The sequence below is a fragment of the Neofelis nebulosa genome, chromosome 16, assembly GCF_028018385.1.
Source record: "Neofelis nebulosa isolate mNeoNeb1 chromosome 16, mNeoNeb1.pri, whole genome shotgun sequence".
Taxonomy (NCBI): Eukaryota; Metazoa; Chordata; class Mammalia; order Carnivora; family Felidae; genus Neofelis; species Neofelis nebulosa.
The window spans coordinates 65,224,362-65,243,119 of record NC_080797.1 but is presented as its reverse complement, the minus strand read 5'-3'; the positions used below and the strand labels follow the sequence as shown (position 1 = coordinate 65,243,119).

General features: G+C 53.1%; 1 protein-coding gene across 13 annotated transcripts in view; it reads right to left on the bottom strand.

Moving 5' to 3' along the window:
• The window catches only part of RAP1GAP2 (RAP1 GTPase activating protein 2), a 224,991-nt gene that overhangs the window by 4,958 nt on the left and 201,275 nt on the right, over positions 1-18,758 (bottom strand). For 12 of the 13 annotated variants that reach the window (XM_058703622.1, XM_058703626.1, XM_058703628.1 and 9 more), the window contains 9 exons: positions 18,195-18,281; positions 16,669-16,803; positions 8,992-9,129; positions 7,242-7,363; positions 4,756-4,869; positions 4,407-4,524; positions 3,795-3,921; positions 679-755; positions 240-278 (listed from right to left, as the gene is read on the bottom strand). In XM_058703622.1, coding sequence (XP_058559605.1) covers positions 270-278; positions 679-755; positions 3,795-3,921; positions 4,407-4,524; positions 4,756-4,869; positions 7,242-7,363; positions 8,992-9,129; positions 16,669-16,803; positions 18,195-18,281 — 927 coding nt within the window. In that variant the 3' untranslated portion in view covers positions 240-269. The remainder of the gene's footprint in view (positions 1-239; positions 279-678; positions 756-3,794; positions 3,922-4,406; positions 4,525-4,755; positions 4,870-7,241; positions 7,364-8,991; positions 9,130-16,668; positions 16,804-18,194; positions 18,282-18,758) is intronic. The other variant, XR_009254949.1, reaches the window with a different exon arrangement.

Genomic DNA, 18,758 nt, shown 5'->3' with positions numbered 1-18,758 from the left:
ACTGGGTGAGCCTGGCCCAATCCTATCAGGAAACTCCCCCCAGCCACACCGGAGACCACCTGCAATCCTCCGCATCCAGACCTGCGCCCCATCACAGAAGCTTCGGGGAAGAAGCGACCGGCCCTCTCCAGCTGTCAGGATCTCTTTGGCCATTCTCAGGTTATCAGGCCACTAGTTCCCTGGTCTTAGAGTGGACACACTTTGCCACGTGGCCAAAGCAGGACAAACACTCAACCCACCTTTGACAAGCGAAGGAATCCTCTTTCACATTAGTGACCCTGTTTCAAGAGAAACCCATGTAAGAGTTTTAAACAACTAGACAACATAATCTCCAGCTTCTGTGCACCCAGCTTTCAACTCCCTGGTGAGCTCAGGAAGGGGCATGAGGCCCCAGGAGCCAGCATTTCCCAGCTCACACCTGGTGTGCGTCCAAGGGTGTGACTCACCTCACAGGAGGTGTGGCAGAGGTGGCTGGCAGCCCCCAGGCTGATGCCTGCACCATGCAGGGACCGCAGCATCACCCCTAGACCTGACCAGAGTTTTCCTCCTCCACCCCCTGTGATGTGTGAGGCACCCCCTTCCCCAGGCCCCCAGAAAGGACAGCTGAGTTTTGGAGGAGGTTGGAATACGGGATGCAGGAGGCTCCGCCCACTACCCTCACCCCCCCTGGATTCTTACCGCACTAGAGCTGGCATGGCTGAGCTTATCAAAGCGGAATTTCAGGTTTGACCTCGGGGAGTTTCTGCTTTTGGTATCTAGGAAAAACAGAAGCCTCCATGAAAAGACGGTGAGGCTGTAGAGGTCACCGGGGCTGTGTGTCTGGGGCAGGGGTGCCGCCCGGGGGGTGGGGGTGGGGGCGGGAGCAGGGCCTCCTCCCTCCTCCGAGCACTCTGGCTGACTTGCAGCAATTTGTCAAAGCTAACTCTTTAAGTTTTCAGAAATGCGAGCTAGTTGGTAAACCCAGTCATGTTTTAAAAAATCAAACTATATAAGCTTACAATTCCATGAATTATATTCGTCAAAGGTACTAAATAGGGGCGCCTGGGTGACTCAGTCGATTAAGCATCAGACTCTCAGTCTCGGCTCAGGTCATGATCTCACTGTTCGTGAGCTCAAGCCTCATGTGGGGCTCTGCGCTGACAGCTCGGGGCCTGCTTAGGATTCTGTGTCCCTCTCTCTCTGCCCCTCCCCCCCCCCAAAAATAAATAAACATTTTTTTACAAAAGGTAATAAACACTCAGAAGTCATCACTTCCCAATTATTCCTCTGCATTTTATTACGATCTACTCTCCTCAGGCTATTTATGTCCACGGTGCCTGTCTGGTGCTCCTTCCCAACTCCGCAGCTCACCGCTAGCCTGAGATCAGCCACGGCAGGAGCATTTACACCAAAGAAATCAGCAAATGCTACAAAACCAGGGCTTGACTTGTTTTGTTGTCTAGGCTTCCCCTGAGAAAATGCGAAAAATGTCAATTAAATGTGAAAATGCATTGTGTCTGTAGCCATTACATTATAAGCAGCGCCAAAAACTGAGTCCGTACCCTTCCAGTATCTGAAAACTGGTATCTGATTCAGCAAAGAGGCTGCACGTGTCACTGACAAAATATCAATCATCATTCATGTCAGAACTACACCTGTTGGTCATCAGCAACTTTTAGTTGCCTACAGATACCAAGGTTAGACAAATATCAGTAATATGGGATTTATAATACAGACTATTATTTATAAATTGTGTGCTTCAGATCCTCTGTATCAGTAAAGTTTATAGTAAACGTGTGTGTGTGTGTGTGTGTGTGTGTGTGTGTGTACAGCAGGAGAGCCAGTTGTTAAACATTTCCCAGCATGCTGCTGGCAGGAGGGCCACTTGGCTTTGTGGTTTTCCTCTGGCCCAGGGAATCGGCAAGTCAGTACCCTCCACTCAGAGGCTGCTGACTTATTTCTGGTGCTTCGAATCGAGGGGTCCCACCCAGCACCGTGAGTACCTGTCACTATGACCTGCCAGTCCCCTCTCAGGGTCCCAGGGAGCCCAGGTGTGACATGACCAACGGTCGGGGCATCTGAGACTACAGAAGCCTGGAAGTCAGGTCCTCCAAGGGCACCTCCCTCCCCCTGGCCCCGTCTCTCCCCAGGCGCAGCCAAACAGTTCAAAACACTTTCCAGATCTCTGCAAACTGACCCTGGTCCTGCAGGTACCCAGCACAACTTCTGCGACGCTGGGAGTAGGAAGTAGCCCTGGGGTTACATAATGCGCCAGGGAAGGGGGTTGAGGGCAACATACCGTGTGGTACGATAAGAGGAGATGGAGTTACCAGGCCCATTCAAGGTCCCCTTCTGCCCTGGGTGACCTTCAGCAAGTGGCAGACACTCTCTAACCCTCCCATTACTCAAAACTTTATTTTGATATGTACCTAATACCAAGTAGGAGCCAGGCTTGGTTACAGATTGTTTCATTCATTCCTTCAATATTTCATTAAGCGTCATTTTTAAAAAATCAGAGTATCTGTATTACTACCCACTTTACAGATGAGGAAACTGAGGCTCAGAGAGATGGACCTATCAATGCCACAACCAGGATAAGAACCGGGCTCTGCAGTGGCCCGGCACAGGGGGCAGGACTAGAGCAAGCGCATGAACCAGCTCTTTCTGTGTTTCTATCACTTGACTAGCGTTTCTCAGCCTCAGCTCATTGACATTTGGGGCCAGATAAGTCTTGGCGGGGGGGGGGGGGGGGGGGGGGGGGCGTGCTGCCCCTGTACTTTGTAGGATGTTTAGTAGTATCCCTGACCTCTACCCACTGGATGGTAGCAGCACACTCTCCTCCCACAATCCTGAAAATCAGAAATGTCTCAATATCGTTAAATATGCTCTGGGGAGGCAAGAGTGCCCCCCGGTTGAGAACCTCTTACTGTTGTTTTATTCCCGTTATTTGACAAACATTGAGGTTAACAGTTCTTTTCTTTTTAATTGTTTTTTGTTTTTTAAGTTTATTTCTTTCGAGACAGCAAGAGAGCAAACACAAGGGGGGCAGGGGCAGAGAGGGAGAGAGAGAATCCCAAGCACACTCTGCCACCAGCATCTTGAACCCACATCCTTCTCCCATTTCTCCAGACACCCCTGATCCACAGCCCAGCCACCCCTCACTGCCCACGGTGACCCCTTGCTGGTCTCTCTCTCTCTGCACCCACTCCCTATCAATCCTGTCTACTCGGCCAGCCGCGGCCACCAAAACAGCCTTTCGCTAGTCCGGAAGGCACTGCTCCACTTAAGACCCTCCAAGGCTCCCCTCGCCAACAGGATGACACCCAGCTCCTTGCCAGGGTCTCCATGGAAGCCGCAGCCTGGCACCCTATGTGCTGTCTCCTCTCACACCTGGCCCCTAGATGAACCGCAGCCCAAGGAACCATGTGCGGTCCCCTCCGCCTGTCACACTCCTCCCGCTCCGTACCCTTGCACTGTCAAGGTCACAGCGTGGCAGAGGCACCCGGCATCAGTAACGGGGGTGGGGCAAGAGAGCCTCGGCTCTCAAATCCCAACTTCTCTACCAAAAAAAATCACTGCACTTTCAGAGCCTCAGTTTCCCCACAAGTAAGGAGACAATAAGAACACAGGTGTCTTAAGGCTGATGAACAGATGAAGCGGGCTAGCAGAGCTCAAGGGCCTCACCCTTTGGGGCCGAAGCGGAAACCGCCTGACTGAGCGTGGCTGGGGCTCACACCCACGAACAGTGGTCAGGACACAGCCCCTGCCCCCTCCCCCCGCCAGCCTCATGGTGCACATGCCCAGACGTCACTGACCTGTAGGACTCCGGCTCATGATGATGGGGGTGGCGGCCGCCCCCAGGCTGGGGCTTTCGCTGCTCGGGGACGGGCTGTACACAAACACCTCCTGCTTGAAGGGTGAGGTTGTGGACGGCTGGCTGCTCTGGGGAGAGAGGCTGGGTGAGCAGGGCCAGCTCCGTCCTCGGCGGCACCACAGGGTGATCCGCGCCATGGCAGGCCTGCCACAGCCTAAGGGCCTCAGGGCGGTCACTGCCTCCCACTGGCACACTTGGACCTGCTCTTTCTGCCGCCCCTAACCCTGCCCCCAAAGTGCCCATGGCCTGGCCACACAGAGCACCGGCCCTCTCCTCTTCAGCCAGGAGCCCCATGGCACGGACACACACCATTCAGTGAGCCTCCGGCCCCCTGCTGCCGCTCCGGTGCCACTCTGCGGAGACCCCCCCCCCCCCCCCCCCCCCGAGCCACTGCTCCCAGAGAGCCCACCTCTTGCTTCCCTACCTTCCCTTTTACCCACAGGGCCTGGGTGGAGCTCTTCCCACAGCAGTTAGTTTAATGCATACAGTGGGGGTCTGGCTGGGCCCAGGGCGCCCCGCCCTGCTCCCCAGGGCGGGATGGAGGTACACCTACCCCGCTGTCACACTCCTCCATAGCCTCGCCCTCCCCCGCCGTGCTGCTGAAGCTGCTGGTGCTGGAGGAGGAGCGGGAGATGTTGGCTCGGCCGTTCTCCTTCAACTTTATGAAGGGCCTGTGGGAACAGGAGTGGGGCAGGCCCCGGTCACTCAGCGAGACCCCCTTCACCGGCAGGGCAGACCTGGCAGAGACTGAGCTGGCCCGCCAGTGCCTCCCCATGCCCCTGCCTGTTGCCTTTCACGTTTCCAGAGAATTCTCAAGGCAAAAATGCTGGCTGTCAGCAGAGAGCATATTCCAGGGCTCCGAGTGGCTAAAGTCAGCCCTTCCCCCACCCTCACTCTCTTACTTCTCCTTGTTGGGGCAGATTTCCGGAGAGCTGGGATTGGATGAGGCCTCAGACTTTATCTCTTGAGAAGAGTGTGCACCATCCGGGGTCTTGGGGTTGCTGGATGCACTGTCACTAAGGAAACAGGAATGAAGAGGGGTGAGGCCAGGGGACTGGCCGCTAAGCCTCCACCCCACCCCCAGGCCTAGGACAGCCAACAGGCTCTCGGCCCCATGGGGCCTGAGGGGTCACAGCACGCCTACCAGCACCCAGCCACCACTTCCCTGAGCCCCACTCAGACAGCAACGGAGAGTGGGGTTTTCTGCTGCATCAGGCTATTCTAGGCTCTTGGATGAGCCAAGCGCTATCAAGCAAGAGAACTCGCTGATCCTCCTGAGCCCAAGTCCACTCACCACTTTTGCTGGCCATCTCACCTTGGCAGAGCTCTAAGTCAAGAACAGGCCACAGGCGGGGTGGAGTGAGGTCTACAACATCCACTCCCACAGCAGGCAAATAACCCAGTGCACGTGGACTCCTTGGCAGTGTGGGCAGGGTCCCCGTGCATAAGTCCAGGGGACGGACACCCTTCACACAGACCACAATATGAGCTCCCTGGATCTGTGTGACAAGGTGGCCTTTTATGCTGGGAATGGCACCTTGGTAAACGGGCTACTCTCGGCCAAGGGCCCGAGGGCTTCCTTCTCCTGTAGTTTAACAAAGACCACGTACTGACACCCACGATTTCTACTGCGCCCCCTTTTGGGGACAAGCTGGCCTCGTCCTCAATGCACTTTTATTTTTACAGCAACCTTACTGAGATACCATCCATGTGCAATTCACCCACTTAAAGTGTGTAATTCAGTGGTTTTTAGCATATTCACAGAGTTGTACAACCATCACCACGATCTAAGTTTAGAACATTTGAGACCCCCATAATGCAACTCCAGACCCACTCCTAATCACTCCCCATTCCCCCCTCCCCCCAGCCCCTGGCGACCAACTAATCTACTTTCTGTTTCTACGGATTTGCCTCTTCCAGACGTGTCATAGAGACGGAATCACACAACGTGTTGTGATTTGTGACTGGCTTCTTTCCCTTAGCATAGTCTTTTCGAGGTTAACTAAGTTGTAGCACGTATCAGTGGTTCAACTCCTTTTCATTGCAAAAAAAAGTATCCCATTGATGGATATGCCACATTTTATTTATCCACCTTGAGCTATTACGAATAGCCAGGAACATCTGTGTGCTGGTTTTTATGTCGATATGTGTATTCTTCCTCTGGAGTCTCTACCTAGGAGTGGAACGGCCGAGTCAGACGATAACCCCAAGTTTAACTCTCTGAAGAACTGCCAAGCTATTTTACAAAGCAGGTGCATTAGTTTACATCCCTACCAGCAATGCCTGGGGATTCTAGTTTCTCCATATCCTCTCCAATACTTCTTATTACGTGTCTCTTTGATTATAGCCACCCAAGAAGCATGAATGTCTCAATGCCCCTTTAATGAGGTTGCTAATGACCTCCTAATTGTCCACCCAAGCAGGGGTTCGGGTCACAGTGCAGGGCTTCTCTGCACATTGACACTGTGGACTCTCCCTCCTGGAATCCCTCCGCTCCGGGCTTTCTCTCCCTCATCTTCCCTCCCTTTCTCCCCTTGCCCTTAAATGCTGGTGTCCCCAGGCATTCTATACACCCCCCTGAGTGGCCATATTCATTGATCCATCTTTGACTCCCTTCTGCGGTCAAGGCCTCTCTCCTAAGCTTAAGACTTTCATCCTGACCACTCAGAATTCTGCACTTCTCTGCTGGGCAGGCCACAAGGACTCTCACATGTACTGGTTCCAAACAGAGTTTTTCATCCCCCTCTGTAAACCCACCCCTCATCCTGCATGCCCAAGCTCGGGTCCTGGGGTCACCATTCGGGGTGACAGGCAGACAACCTAAATGCCTCCTTTTCCCTCACAAGACTGTAAGCTTCTGGAAGGCAGGTTTGTGCCTCCCGTAGGTCTTGCTGGAGCACTGACCCCAGCATGTAGCAAGCACTCAAGACATGTTACTTGCTGAATTAAAGGGCAAATGGGCTCACCATTAAAGGATCAGAAAGACAATGAGCAAGAACAGGTTAATACCATGCAGTACAAGAGCTGCTTTTAAAAAGACAGAAAACATTCTAGAAGCCTAAGGAAAGTTAATTAACTGTCTTGGCAGGGAAGCCTTCCATAAGAGGGAACATTTGAGTGAGCTTTGGAAAAGGAGGCAAAGAAAGAAAAGAATCCAAGCAACATTTCTAGTTTGGGTCCAAATACGACACGGACAATTCTGAAAGATCCCACACAGAGACTGGCCAAATCTGCCTCAGTGGACACAGCACAGTGAGACAGGTGCCTGAAGTGGGGACCAAGGTTAGAAGGAAGCCGTCTCCCGAAGCAGCGCAAAGCCCTCCCTGAGGTTGGCCATCTGGCAGCTACAGCAGTGGAAGGACCCACAAACCCCTCACTGGACAGTTACCATCGTGTCCGGCCATCGCCTTGGCCTTCAGCGCCTGTGTGTAGACGGGGGAAGAGTCCCGACCGCCGCTTGATGGGGCTCCGCGACTGGTTTTTCACGGCTGCTGCCGCCGCCACTGGAGGCTGCCGATGAAACCACCAAAATGAGTGTTCATGGCCCACCGCAGACCCCAGTCTCCTTCCCTTCACCCCCTACCCATCTCTGGTCTGCAAATAGCTTGTGCAACCCCCAACCAGTCTGGAGGGGATCCCACAAAACAGCAAGACAGCTGGGAAGGCGAGGATCTATGTAACAGGAGCTGAGACCCCAAGACTCAAGCCATTTGCAGCCCATTTTCCTGTGTTCTTAAGCCAGACCTTGTGGCCCCAGGTAATAATCACCAAAGACCACAATTCTTGGAGGAACAAGGGGTCAGGGCCATGATAAGGAGAGCCCAGCACATTGAGGTCAGGATGATTCATGGGGTCACAGACTGAGAACCAGGAAGCTGCGAGAGCCCGGGGAATGACCTGGTCCAACCGCTAGCTTTACCAGTGAGGAAACTGAGGAGCCTAGGGGTGAGGGGACTGGGCTAGGGTCACACAGCAAATCACCATAAGGACAAGGACAAGAACCCACGGCTCTGACTCTCCATCCACTCCTCACAGTAACTGGGTCCAAGCTGAGTGTCTCAGTAACAAGACAGAATGAGAGCAGCAGAACCAGATCCACAGGCACCCACAGGCCAAGGGAACCGCCGAGAATGTGACTCTGCTTCAGCCACATGCAGGGGGGAGGAGCAAGGGGTGGGAGACTGAGGAGCACGGACTGCAGTCATCCTTTAGAGCCCTCCAGACCTCTAATCCAGGCCCCGACTTCTGCCATTTGTGCCCTATGCAACGTTGGGTGAGTAGCCAAACTCTCTGGGCCCCAGTCTCCTCACCCACAGAATGGGGATAATTGTCCTGCCCTGCTCATTTCACAGACCTTCTGGGTGGGGCAAGACAATAGTATGAGATATTTGGTAAGTTAAATGAATTACGTAAGACCACTTAAAATACTAGTCCTTAGTATCATGGTGGGTATCTGGAAAAAAAAAAAATAAAGAAAAAGAAAAGGAAAGGAAAGAAAACCCTACTCTATCCAAATGCAAAGTCCCTTTGCTTTTTAAAAGGACCAACTATGTGGTTCTTTCGCCTGGCCAGTCCCTGGTGCAAACAGACCAGACCCAAACCCACAGACACACCAGGCTCTTTCCCTGGGAACTGCATACACAGTGATTAACAGCCAAGACTTTGGATCAGGCAGACACGCATTCAAACCCCAGCTTTTCAGCTTAACTAGGTGACCTGTGGCAGGTTACTAAACCCCTCTGGGCCTCCCTTCCTCAAATTCGAAATGGAGAACACATCAATTTCTACCTCTAAGAGCTGTTAGAGGGATCGGATGAGATAAGGTCTATGAATCACTTAGTTCAGTCCCTGGTGCACAGCAAGCCAAGGGTGACTACCGTCATCATTAATAACAAAGCAAGGACACCCCTCCTGGGTCCCCAGCCTCTGGGCAGAGAAAAGTGCCCCAAAACTGAAACTGAAATGGAGGCTCCATTTCACAGGCAGGGCCTAGGGTCACCCCCAAACAGCCTCAATCTGCCCCGTCCCTGCTCAGGCCACCTGGCCCAAGCCTGGGTGAATGCATCATCCTTCACAGGCCTGGGGTGGGGGGCCCTCCCCAGGAACCGCATGCTGCCCCAGGGGCCTGTGGCACTCACCGAGAAGGTGGTCTTGGTGACATCCATGCTGTTGTGGGAGATGCCCCCACTGAGGCTGCCAGGGATGCCTCCACTGTGCTGCTTCTTCTGGCTGCTCACCATGGTCTCCATGGAGTGGCTACGCACACGGATGGCTCTCTATGGGGAGAAGAGACAGGGACCTGAGAGTTGGAGCCCAGCCCACAGGATGCCCCTGCCCTCCTGGTGGGGTCTGTGGACAGAGCCCTCAGCTTGTGCACACTTGTGCACACTCAGGCCACTCAGGGCCACCAAAGAGCAAAGGGCACATTGGCAAGCAGTGAAGGGTCCAGGAGGGGACACCCAGGATGATCAGGGGCTTGTCACAGCGTGGCACAGACAGGAACAGGTAAAATCAAGGCCGTTAAGCCTTTGACAGGGACAGGCCTGGGAGGTGACAATGCTCCCTCAGACCACTCGGCAGGTCTTTGCTGTTCTGGAACCAGAACCAAGAGAAGTGGCCATAGTGAGGACAGCTAGTTAACACAGAGGGAGCACTCCCACAGGCCCTGGGTCTTTTAGTGTTGCCCTAATTTTAGGAACACGTCTTGTTTCCCTAGCCGACTTGGACACTTCTTAGAGGCAGAGGTCAGGTCTGACACTTCTCTGACTCCTCTCCTGTAATTCTCCTGGTTCTGGCACAGGGACGGGCACACAGGAAGCACACAAACAGAAGAGTTGCCACGTTTATTGGGGACTTATGACGCGCCAGGCTCTCTAAGAGCTTTAGATGTGTCCTCCCGACAAGCCCACCGTGTGGATGCCCTCCATTCCATTTCACAGGTAAGGCTCAGAGAGGCTCAGTGACCTGACCAGGAGCACCCAGCTAATAGGTAGTAGGACACAGGGCCTCGATATAAACCCCAACATACGCCAAGATACACAAATGGAGATATGATGAGTTATGCACATAAAAATGTCATCCCTAGCATATTCCTCAGTGCAGAGCCACTGTCTGGTCCAACTTCCCCTCTTCCTCCACGGGACAAGGGCATATCATGATCAGTCTCAAGGGGTCACATAACCTATCCCCTTGCCAGTGGGGCATGAGGGGTGTCTGATGGGAGCTGTGGGGAAAGGTCTCCTCAAGGACTCCCAGCGGCGCCTGGGCGGCTCCATCGGTTAAGCGTCTGACTTCGGCTCAGGTCATGATCTCACAGTTTGTGAGTCCAAGCCCCGCGTCTGTGCTGACAGCCCAGAGACCGGAGCCTGCTTTGAATCCTGTGTCTCCCTCTCTCTCTGCCCCTTCCCTGCTTGTGCTCTGTGTTTCTCTGTCTCTCAAAAATAAATATTGAAAAAAAAAATTTTTTAAGGATTTCCAAAAGAGATGTGACATTCTGCACCTGAAACTGCCATAGCCACCTTGGGGCCATGAGAGACCAAGCCTGCGGGATGAAGCCAACAAGAAGGGATAACAGATGCCAAGGACCACACTGAGCCATGAGTCCCCACAAGAGCCCTTGCTAAGTGGGCTCGTGGGTTTTCCTTACTGTGAGAGCAGGCTGAGGTCCTCAGAAACTTAGCTTCAGAAAACTGACTTAGAAGGACAAAGGCATGGATGCAGGAAGCCGATTCAGGAAAGACAGCCATTGGCAAACACGAATGCTCTGGAGACGAACCATTTCTGCAAATGAGGCACAGAGCCCACCAGACTCTTACCCCTGATGTCATCTAGCCTCTCCTGTGTGAGTCAAAGACACTGCCTGAGGGACATCATCTCTCTCTCCCTTTCTAGACCACAGAACAGAATCGCCTAGCAACTGTTTCCAGCCAGTACATTCTATTCATTCCATTGCCCAAAGACAACATTAAGTCACACGCCCTCTGGAAAACCGAGGGCAGGAATGGTGTGGCACCACACTGAGGTGTCTCTGGATAAACAGCAAACCTCCCTAAGTGAGTCAAGTGCTCCATAAATCTCAGCATCATGACATCCCGCTGGGGCCCCTGTGGGTCTGCCGCCACCACCACCGTCATCAACGACGATGTGTCAGCTAATCGTGTATGTTCTGATGCCCTCCTCACGGGTCTCTTTCCAAGAAACATTTGATGTGGTTTGATGAGATCTGGTCTACTGGGCTTCGTATACATGAACTCGCTGGATCCCTACAACTCTGAGATGCAGACAGGACAGGCACTGATAGGAAAGGTCCCAAAAGGCAAACGATCACCCAAGGTCGCTGCAGGTGGGAGATGGAGTGGGGACCCAAATCCAGGACCCTGGGCTCCAGATGAAAGGGTCCCGGTCTCCCAAAGAGCTGTCCAGATTGAACATATAACGGAACTGGTTGATGGACTAACGGTGATCAGAAACCAAGGGCTTTCGACTCTCTTCAAAAAAAGTCTCCAAGGTCAGTGTCAGGAAAGACGTTTTCTCCTCAAATGCCCTTGGTGCCGCTGTCTGAGCCCGCAAGATAAATCTGAGGAGACAATGGGCTGACAGGGAACCCCAGGGATGTGCAGGGTGGCCATCTGCTGCTTGAAGCTAACAGAAAGAGGTCTGAATCCTGGTCTTCCCAACACAGTGTATGAACCTCTCTGACACACGGCCTCCTCATCCGCACAACGCGGTGACGGTCCTGCGTGGGGAGGACATGAGACCGTGGGTGCCCAATACCCGGTGTGCAACCTGCTCGCTCAGGCCCAGCTCTCCTTCCCCGCTTTTGGGGACGGAAGGTCAGAGACATGACGGTTGCCCCAAAGCCTTAAAACAAAGCTGGATTTGGACAAAATCATCCAGTGACGTGGTCTGAAGTGTTTTACGTTTCAATCTGATGTGGAGCTGGAAGCACAGCCTTCTCCAACCAGGGAGGAAGGAGAGCGAGGAAAGGGTAGAGAAGAGAAAAGACAGTCTCCCCTCCGCCTGCATCCTCCCAGGGACAGGCTGCTCACTGCTTTCAGCACTGCCTACTCCAGTGGCGGACAACCCGACCCTTGGAAAGGCCTTCTGTGCACCGAGCTGGCATCTTACTCGTTCTTCAATCTCAGACCAGTCTGTTCCATATTTCACACAACCGTCCCTCAACTGTCTGAGGACACGAGTGCCCTCAGAGAGTGCTCTCCTCCCGGCTAACCACCGCCGGTTCCAGGGTCCCTCCTCAGGGTCTCCCAGCCCTCAGTTCACCTCACAGCTTACTTTTGAACAAGCTCTCCCTTCGTGGGGGAGGGGAGGTGGTGGCACTTTCTCTCTATCTGCTTATGTCACTTCATTTAGGCAGGGGACTGAGCTACCAGTTAGTGGTATACACGGAGCAAGTCTCTTCTGGGCCAACCACAAGCCTTGCTTCCTTAGGGGTTTGTGCTTCCTCATGATTCTAAATGGGTTTTGCGAGTTGTTTCGGTTCAACAAACTTAGGGGACACGAAGCAGAGACATGAGCACTAAGGCGGACGTGCCTAGCTGCACAAGGCAAGCAACAAAGGGAGGGGTGCTTGGAGAGAAAGATGCTAACCGCTTGCCTCCTGAGACACTCCTCATCGGGAGGTACACTGAGGACTGGAATGGGGTGTTCTGTCCTTCTAGCAGGGCAAATAAAGGATGCAGGTTGACAAGAGAAGGAAATACCCCTCCCCCCTCCATAGACCGGAGCTCCAATCCAGGAACACCCGGGCTGCCCCTGCTTGCGGGTACTCTGCCTGGGAAATTGCAGCCTCCTGCCCTTCTCCTGCCACTAGGGGTCATACGTATCACACCAGTGCATTAACTATCACCACCTCTCAAAGGCTGGAGAAAGCAGCTGTCCCTGCTTGGGTGGTCCCCATTCTGCCACTGGACCCTCTCCTCTCTGGTCCTCCATTCTCCCTTCTGCACAAGGTTAATGGATGGTTGGGCCAGCTCAGTGTCTCTCAAAATGTGGCTTACGTGTATTTTGTGTACATAACACGTAGCTACATCAAGGAGTGCTACTTTTTCTTTTCTTTTTTTAAGTTTTATTTATTTTGAGAGGGGCACAGAGAGCCCCAGGCGGGGCTCGCTCTCACGAACCGCGACACGGTGACCCGAGCCAAAATCAAGAGTTGGATGCTTAACCCACTGAGCCACCCAGGTGCCTCCGAGGAGCGTTACTTTTTCTTTTCATTTCATTACAGACCAATAATAGCTTCATCAACAGCTGGCAGTGGCTGAGAATGGCATTTGGAAACAATGGTCCAGAGATCAATATTTTTGGAAGCTGAGTAATGTACAGCTCTTTCATTTTTATTCATTTTTAATGCTACTCTTTTTTTTTACGTTTATTTATTTTGAGAGAGAGAGCGCACGCATGAGCTGGGGAGGAGCAGAGAGAGAGGGAGAGAGAGAATCTGAAGCAGGCTCTGCATGGTCAGCACAGAGCCTAACATGGGGCTTGATCTAAGGAACCATGAGATCATGACCTGAGCCGAAATCAAGAATTGGACACTTAACCCCCAGGCGTCCCACAGCTCTTTTATAAAGAAAAATATTCTTGCAAGACCCAGAATACATCCACAGACCCCCACAGCAGTGGTTCCACGGACCGCATATACAATATACTTTCTTATTCCACAGAAATGTCTTTTAATTGAGAGTTTCGCTGCAGAAGTTTGGTCTCTATAATTGGAAATATGTATATTTTTAGGTTATCATCTAAGTGAAAATGCAAAATTTTTAAGTGTTTGTAGAACTGGCAGATTCCTGAGACTATCTCTCAGCACTCAGTTTGAGAAGCAGGTCTGGACATCCATAAACCAACTGTTCTGTTTCTCATGGAAGAAAAGCCTGAAGTACAGCCAGTGGGACGGAGGTAAGAAGAGAGAACTATTCTACATGGTGTGAGGTGCCAGGCAGCATGACCTAGGGCAGCGATGGGTCTGCTTCTCTGCAGAGGGACAGAGGGCCACTGCTCTGTAGGGGGGTGGAAGGGAGAATGGTCCCGAGAGGCAAGGGGATGGATGGTTGAGATTGCTTTTAGCCCTGAGAATTCTCAACTATTTCCACACGAGATGAGACCTTTGACCAGAAGGAGATAAAACACACAACTTTTCTTTCTGGGATCATTTTGTGCACCACTTCTTTCCAGAGGTGCAGGTGAGGAACACCATGAGGAATGCCAATAATTCTGATGCCACAGCACCACCCCAGGAGTGCATGAAGAAACAGCACAACGACAAGAGGCGGTTTCCCGAGCTGGGTCAGACCATGGGCCTGGCCCAGACATCACAAACCTCCAGGCCGCTGGGCTCCGTGCTGCTCCTGGCTGGCCCCCAGCTCCAGCCTCCACAGCCTGGGAGATAAGAGGATAATGGTGGCAGGAACAGAGTAAAAGAGCTCCTGTTCCCAACTCAGGGTTTAAAAAAAGTTCATCATAATGGTCAGAGCTCTGAAGGCTCACTCAGTGTGACCGATCGGGACAACCCTTCCCATACCCTATAAGCGCTGCCTCCGGGACAGGCATGGAAGCAGAATGCACAAGCAGATGTCTCCAGCCCACAGGTGGAAGGATTAAGGGTTGAAAAGAAAAAGATCCTGGACTACTGGATCAAAGATGAGTAGTTGTTAAAATCTTGAAGCCTCCTCTCTGTGGGAAAGCTCTTCAGTCAGCCCCACTAGAGTCGAACACAGATCAACTGCTACTCCTCCAGAGGCAGGTGACTGGGCAAGTGGCCTGGAGCCACCCTCCTTTAGACCCACAACCTGCATGTAGCTGCTGGACCATTTTATCCAAAGGCGCCATGGGCAGTGTGCACAGTCCACGAGCTTTCCCAGGTTACAAAAACAGTTGAAACTTGAAAAACCCGACTGTGAGCTTCAAAATACAGAAAGAAACTTGCAAAACAAACGCTTCATTAAAATCTACAAAATATCACATTATGTTAGCTAGTCACCTGCAGCTTAAGCCATACACAAATTACATTTTACTGCGGGATGTGGGAGCACTGTGATGTGCTTGATATGATGAAGGGGCAGTGCTACAAAAGTTTTCCTATTTCCTGGGTTTCACATTCCCCCTTCTCTTGCCGGGCTGGCCGACCTAGCTCCCTCTTTCCTCCCCCACCCCCCTTCTCCCTCATGCCCCTTTGCTCTTGATCTCCAATTTCTCCTATTTCACCCTGGCTGCTGCTGTCCATCAGGCCTGAAACAGATGCCCCAGGAATCTCCCACCAGCCTGGACAAGCAGCTCGGCTCCCACACCCCCCCCCCCCGCCCCCGCCCCTGCGAGGAATCTCGGCAGCTGCCTCGACTAGGGCCAGCGGAGCCATGCCCTGCTCTCTGCGGTCCCACCGGGCCGCCAGGGACAGACCCCAGGCTTGCCCAGGCCAGGTTGGCATGGGTGGAATCCTAACCGAGTCTGGAACCAGAGGCAGCATCATGTAGAGCACGGGCTCTGCGATCCAGCAGACTCAACTCAACACTCGGATTCGAATTACTTTGTCTCTTTGAGCCTTAATTTCCTCACACGAAAAATTACACCCACAATTAATAAAACTGGAAATGAGTTATTATCCCCATCATAACAGCCTTCCTCACAGGGCACAGAGGGCACTTGTGAGGCTTTAGATGGGTTGGCGCACAGTAAGTTTTCACCTTACGCAGCAATAATAGCTAACGCTTTCACCAAGCATTTACCGTGTTCCAGGCAACGCGCACTCTCCACGTATTATTTCAGTGAATTCCTCCAGCAACTCCAGAGGTCCGATTGATCATCCGTGTGTCGTTGAGAACACTGCAGCTCAGAGACTTTAAAGACTGTGCCCACGATCACACTGAGCTGGGATTCTAACGCAGGCAGGGCTCACCCTGACCCCACACATACTGCCCCCAAAACGGCAGCTCGACAAGTCATTCTGCAACGGGCATTCCGGCAGAATGTTAACCTAAGAACCAGAAAGGCTGAGTTTGTTTCTCTACCTCTAAGTAGGTGTAAGGTTTTGAGCAGTCCTGCGGCCCCTCTCGCCTGTGCCCTCACGTGTGAGTAGGAATAACAAGACTCATTCTGTTGACTACACAGGAATACAGCCAAGGTCAAGCTAGATGCTGGACGTAAGAGCTGTGTGGACCAAAAACGCTCAGTAAACATGTGATGATAAGCCTCCTGTATCTCACACTAGCTCAGTGGCTGCCCGAGCTCTACTTGAATACTTCCAGGGACAGCGAGCTCACTACTTCTTTTAGCAGCTCGTCCTCGTTAGAAAGTTCTTCCTTTTGCAAAGTCCACAGAGATTTACTTGCCTGTAACTCCGTCCCACCGGCCCTGGCCGGGTCCTCCAACGCCCTGCCAGGTGGACCATCACAGTACCACACACTGGCTGTTACAGACCCCTAAGGCTTGTCCTGGCTCTCATCATCCTGTCCTGGACTCCTCATCCCGCCACAGAAGGAGGAAGTTGAAGGCAGTAACGTTCCTGGTTTGTGCTGGCTCCTCTCCTGCTGCCTGCTGACAACTCTTTCCCTGTCCCTGTTTCTCAGACTCCTGGGCCAGGAGGAGACAAAATCCGAATCAAGGAAGGATGCAGAAGACGCCAGAGACACTGCTGGCTGCTCTGCCCGCTCACACTTCCCGATGCCCCTGCCCTCTACGAACACTGCAATCCTGGCACTTGGGCTCTGGGGTCAGGACCCCAAAGACCTTGGACCCCTCCCTTTGTTTGCCCCACCCTCACCTCCACCATACACAATCCCCAGCCGCTCCTGTGCCTGTACCTTAAAAGACTCCAAGAATCCCCCATGGCCCCCATTCTCAAACTTGTCCTCTTCTGGGCCCAGTCCCAGCATGGCCTGTGTGTGGGTGTGAAGCTCATCATGAAGGTTGTCCAGAAGGGCGGCCCTCGTCCGGTCCTAGAAGAAAAGAGGGTGGGGACGATGGAGCTGGCACCGAGGACAGAGATGCGCCCTCTCCCCAGGGCTCCAGACACCTGACCACCAGCATCCCAGTTAACAGTGTGGACCTCAGGCCTGGCTAGGCTCCGTGCTCACAAGTACTGCAGGTAATACCAAAGCTCTGTGGCTGGCCTCTGCTCTCTCCCCCCGCCCCTTCTCCTCGAGCCATCCCACAGCTCTACCCTGCCGAGTCCCAGCTCAGATCTCTGCCTCCAGCTCCACAGCCGCGTACCCAACTGCCCTTCTCCATCCGGACGGCGCACCAGGGCCATGGATACAACCTCCAGGGGGCGCCGTGCACACGTACCAGGACTAGCCCTTGCAGCAACCCTTGCAGGCACTTCCAGGTCAGCAGGTCCTAAAAGACCTCATTCCCAATGATCCCCAGGTAGGTGAAGAGCCCGGGCCAAAGGCCCAAGAGCCGCCCTGGAATTCCACTTCGTCCCACCCAAATACAGGACTCCATCAAGTCCTCCCAACCCTGCCCCCAAACCATTTCCTCCTGTGGCCAGTGCAAGCAAGCTGTCACCATGTGTCCTGGACTCCTGTAATAGCTGGCTTGCCACCCTTCCTGCCCTCCTCCCTGGCAGCCTGCCCTTCTTGTCACATCAGGGTAATCTTCTAATATGCAAAGCAAACCATCACTCTCCTAAGTATTGTGTTAGTACCTCATCACCTCTAAAGTTCAAAGCCCTTCCTGACCTGACCCAACCAACCTCTCCAGCTGAGTATCCACCCCCACACGAGTCCTTCTCTCAGGCCATGTCAAACCCTCTGGGACTCCCTCAAAAGTCATGCTCTGATCTGCCCGGCCTTTGCTCATGCTATTTCCCATGCCTAGAATAACCCTCCTCAAACTTTCCTCCTGGCAGAAGCCTTGTCAGATACCCAGATTCAGCAGGTCAAGGGCCACCTCCTCCAAGAAGCCTTCCCTGAACACATCCCAGTTCTGCATGGGCAGAAGCAGTCACAGCCCCTGTGCTGGCCTCCATCACGGCCCAGTGTGGAGACTATATCATACCTGTCTCTTAAGTAATGGCCCCTTCCCACCAGCCCAAAAGCTCCATAAGGCAGAAACTATGTCTCACCCCGGTATCACGGGGAATAAAACAGAGCCTGCCACACAGTAGGTGCTCAATAAATGGCTGGTGCATGGTTGGTTAGACCTGAAGTTTGCATGAAGTTTCCACAAGAGAAAAGAGTTCCTAAATCAACGCAGAACTGAAGGCTTAGAGGGGCAAACACAGTGCCCCGCACCTTGAGCAGCCCCCAGGAAAAGACCCCCGGGACAGGCCGGCTGAAAGCAGCCAGGAAGGCAGGAGGAAGACTTCCAGAAGCAGTGCTCTCACCTCCAGTTTTGCAAACTTGTCCGACTTGCAGCAAGCGTTCTCCGCGTTGGTGAGCTTGGTGAGCAGAAACTCCCTGAACTCCGGGCCCTGGAACAGACATGAAGCTCTGGGATTCTCTCAGCCTCAGCTGTTGCTGAAAGGGCTTTCAGCCACAGCAACAGGTAAGCAGAACAGAGGGTCTGAGGAGAGTCCCTAAAAGGCCTCCTTCTGACATTCGGTCATTTTCTAGCCCAGGCCAGGCCCACCTAAGATGCCAACGTGGAAACCAGCTCTCCTGGTCCCAGGAAATCAACCCCTTGCCCCGGCGTTTCCATGACTGAAAGCAATTCTTGTCCAAGGCTTCTGGGACTGTGGCATAGGTACAAAAATGTTTCTTCTAGCAGAAAGGCAAAGCCAGCGTCAAACACTGTGAGAAGAGGCACTGTACTAGGCCAGGCTGGCGGCACCAGGAGAGGAGGGGAGAGACCCCAAGTAAGGAGTTTCTCCCAAGCCTGCCTAAGGCGCTTCTAACATCCCCAGCCCAGATCCGGCCCCACTCCAGCCACGGCCACTCAGATGCTGAAA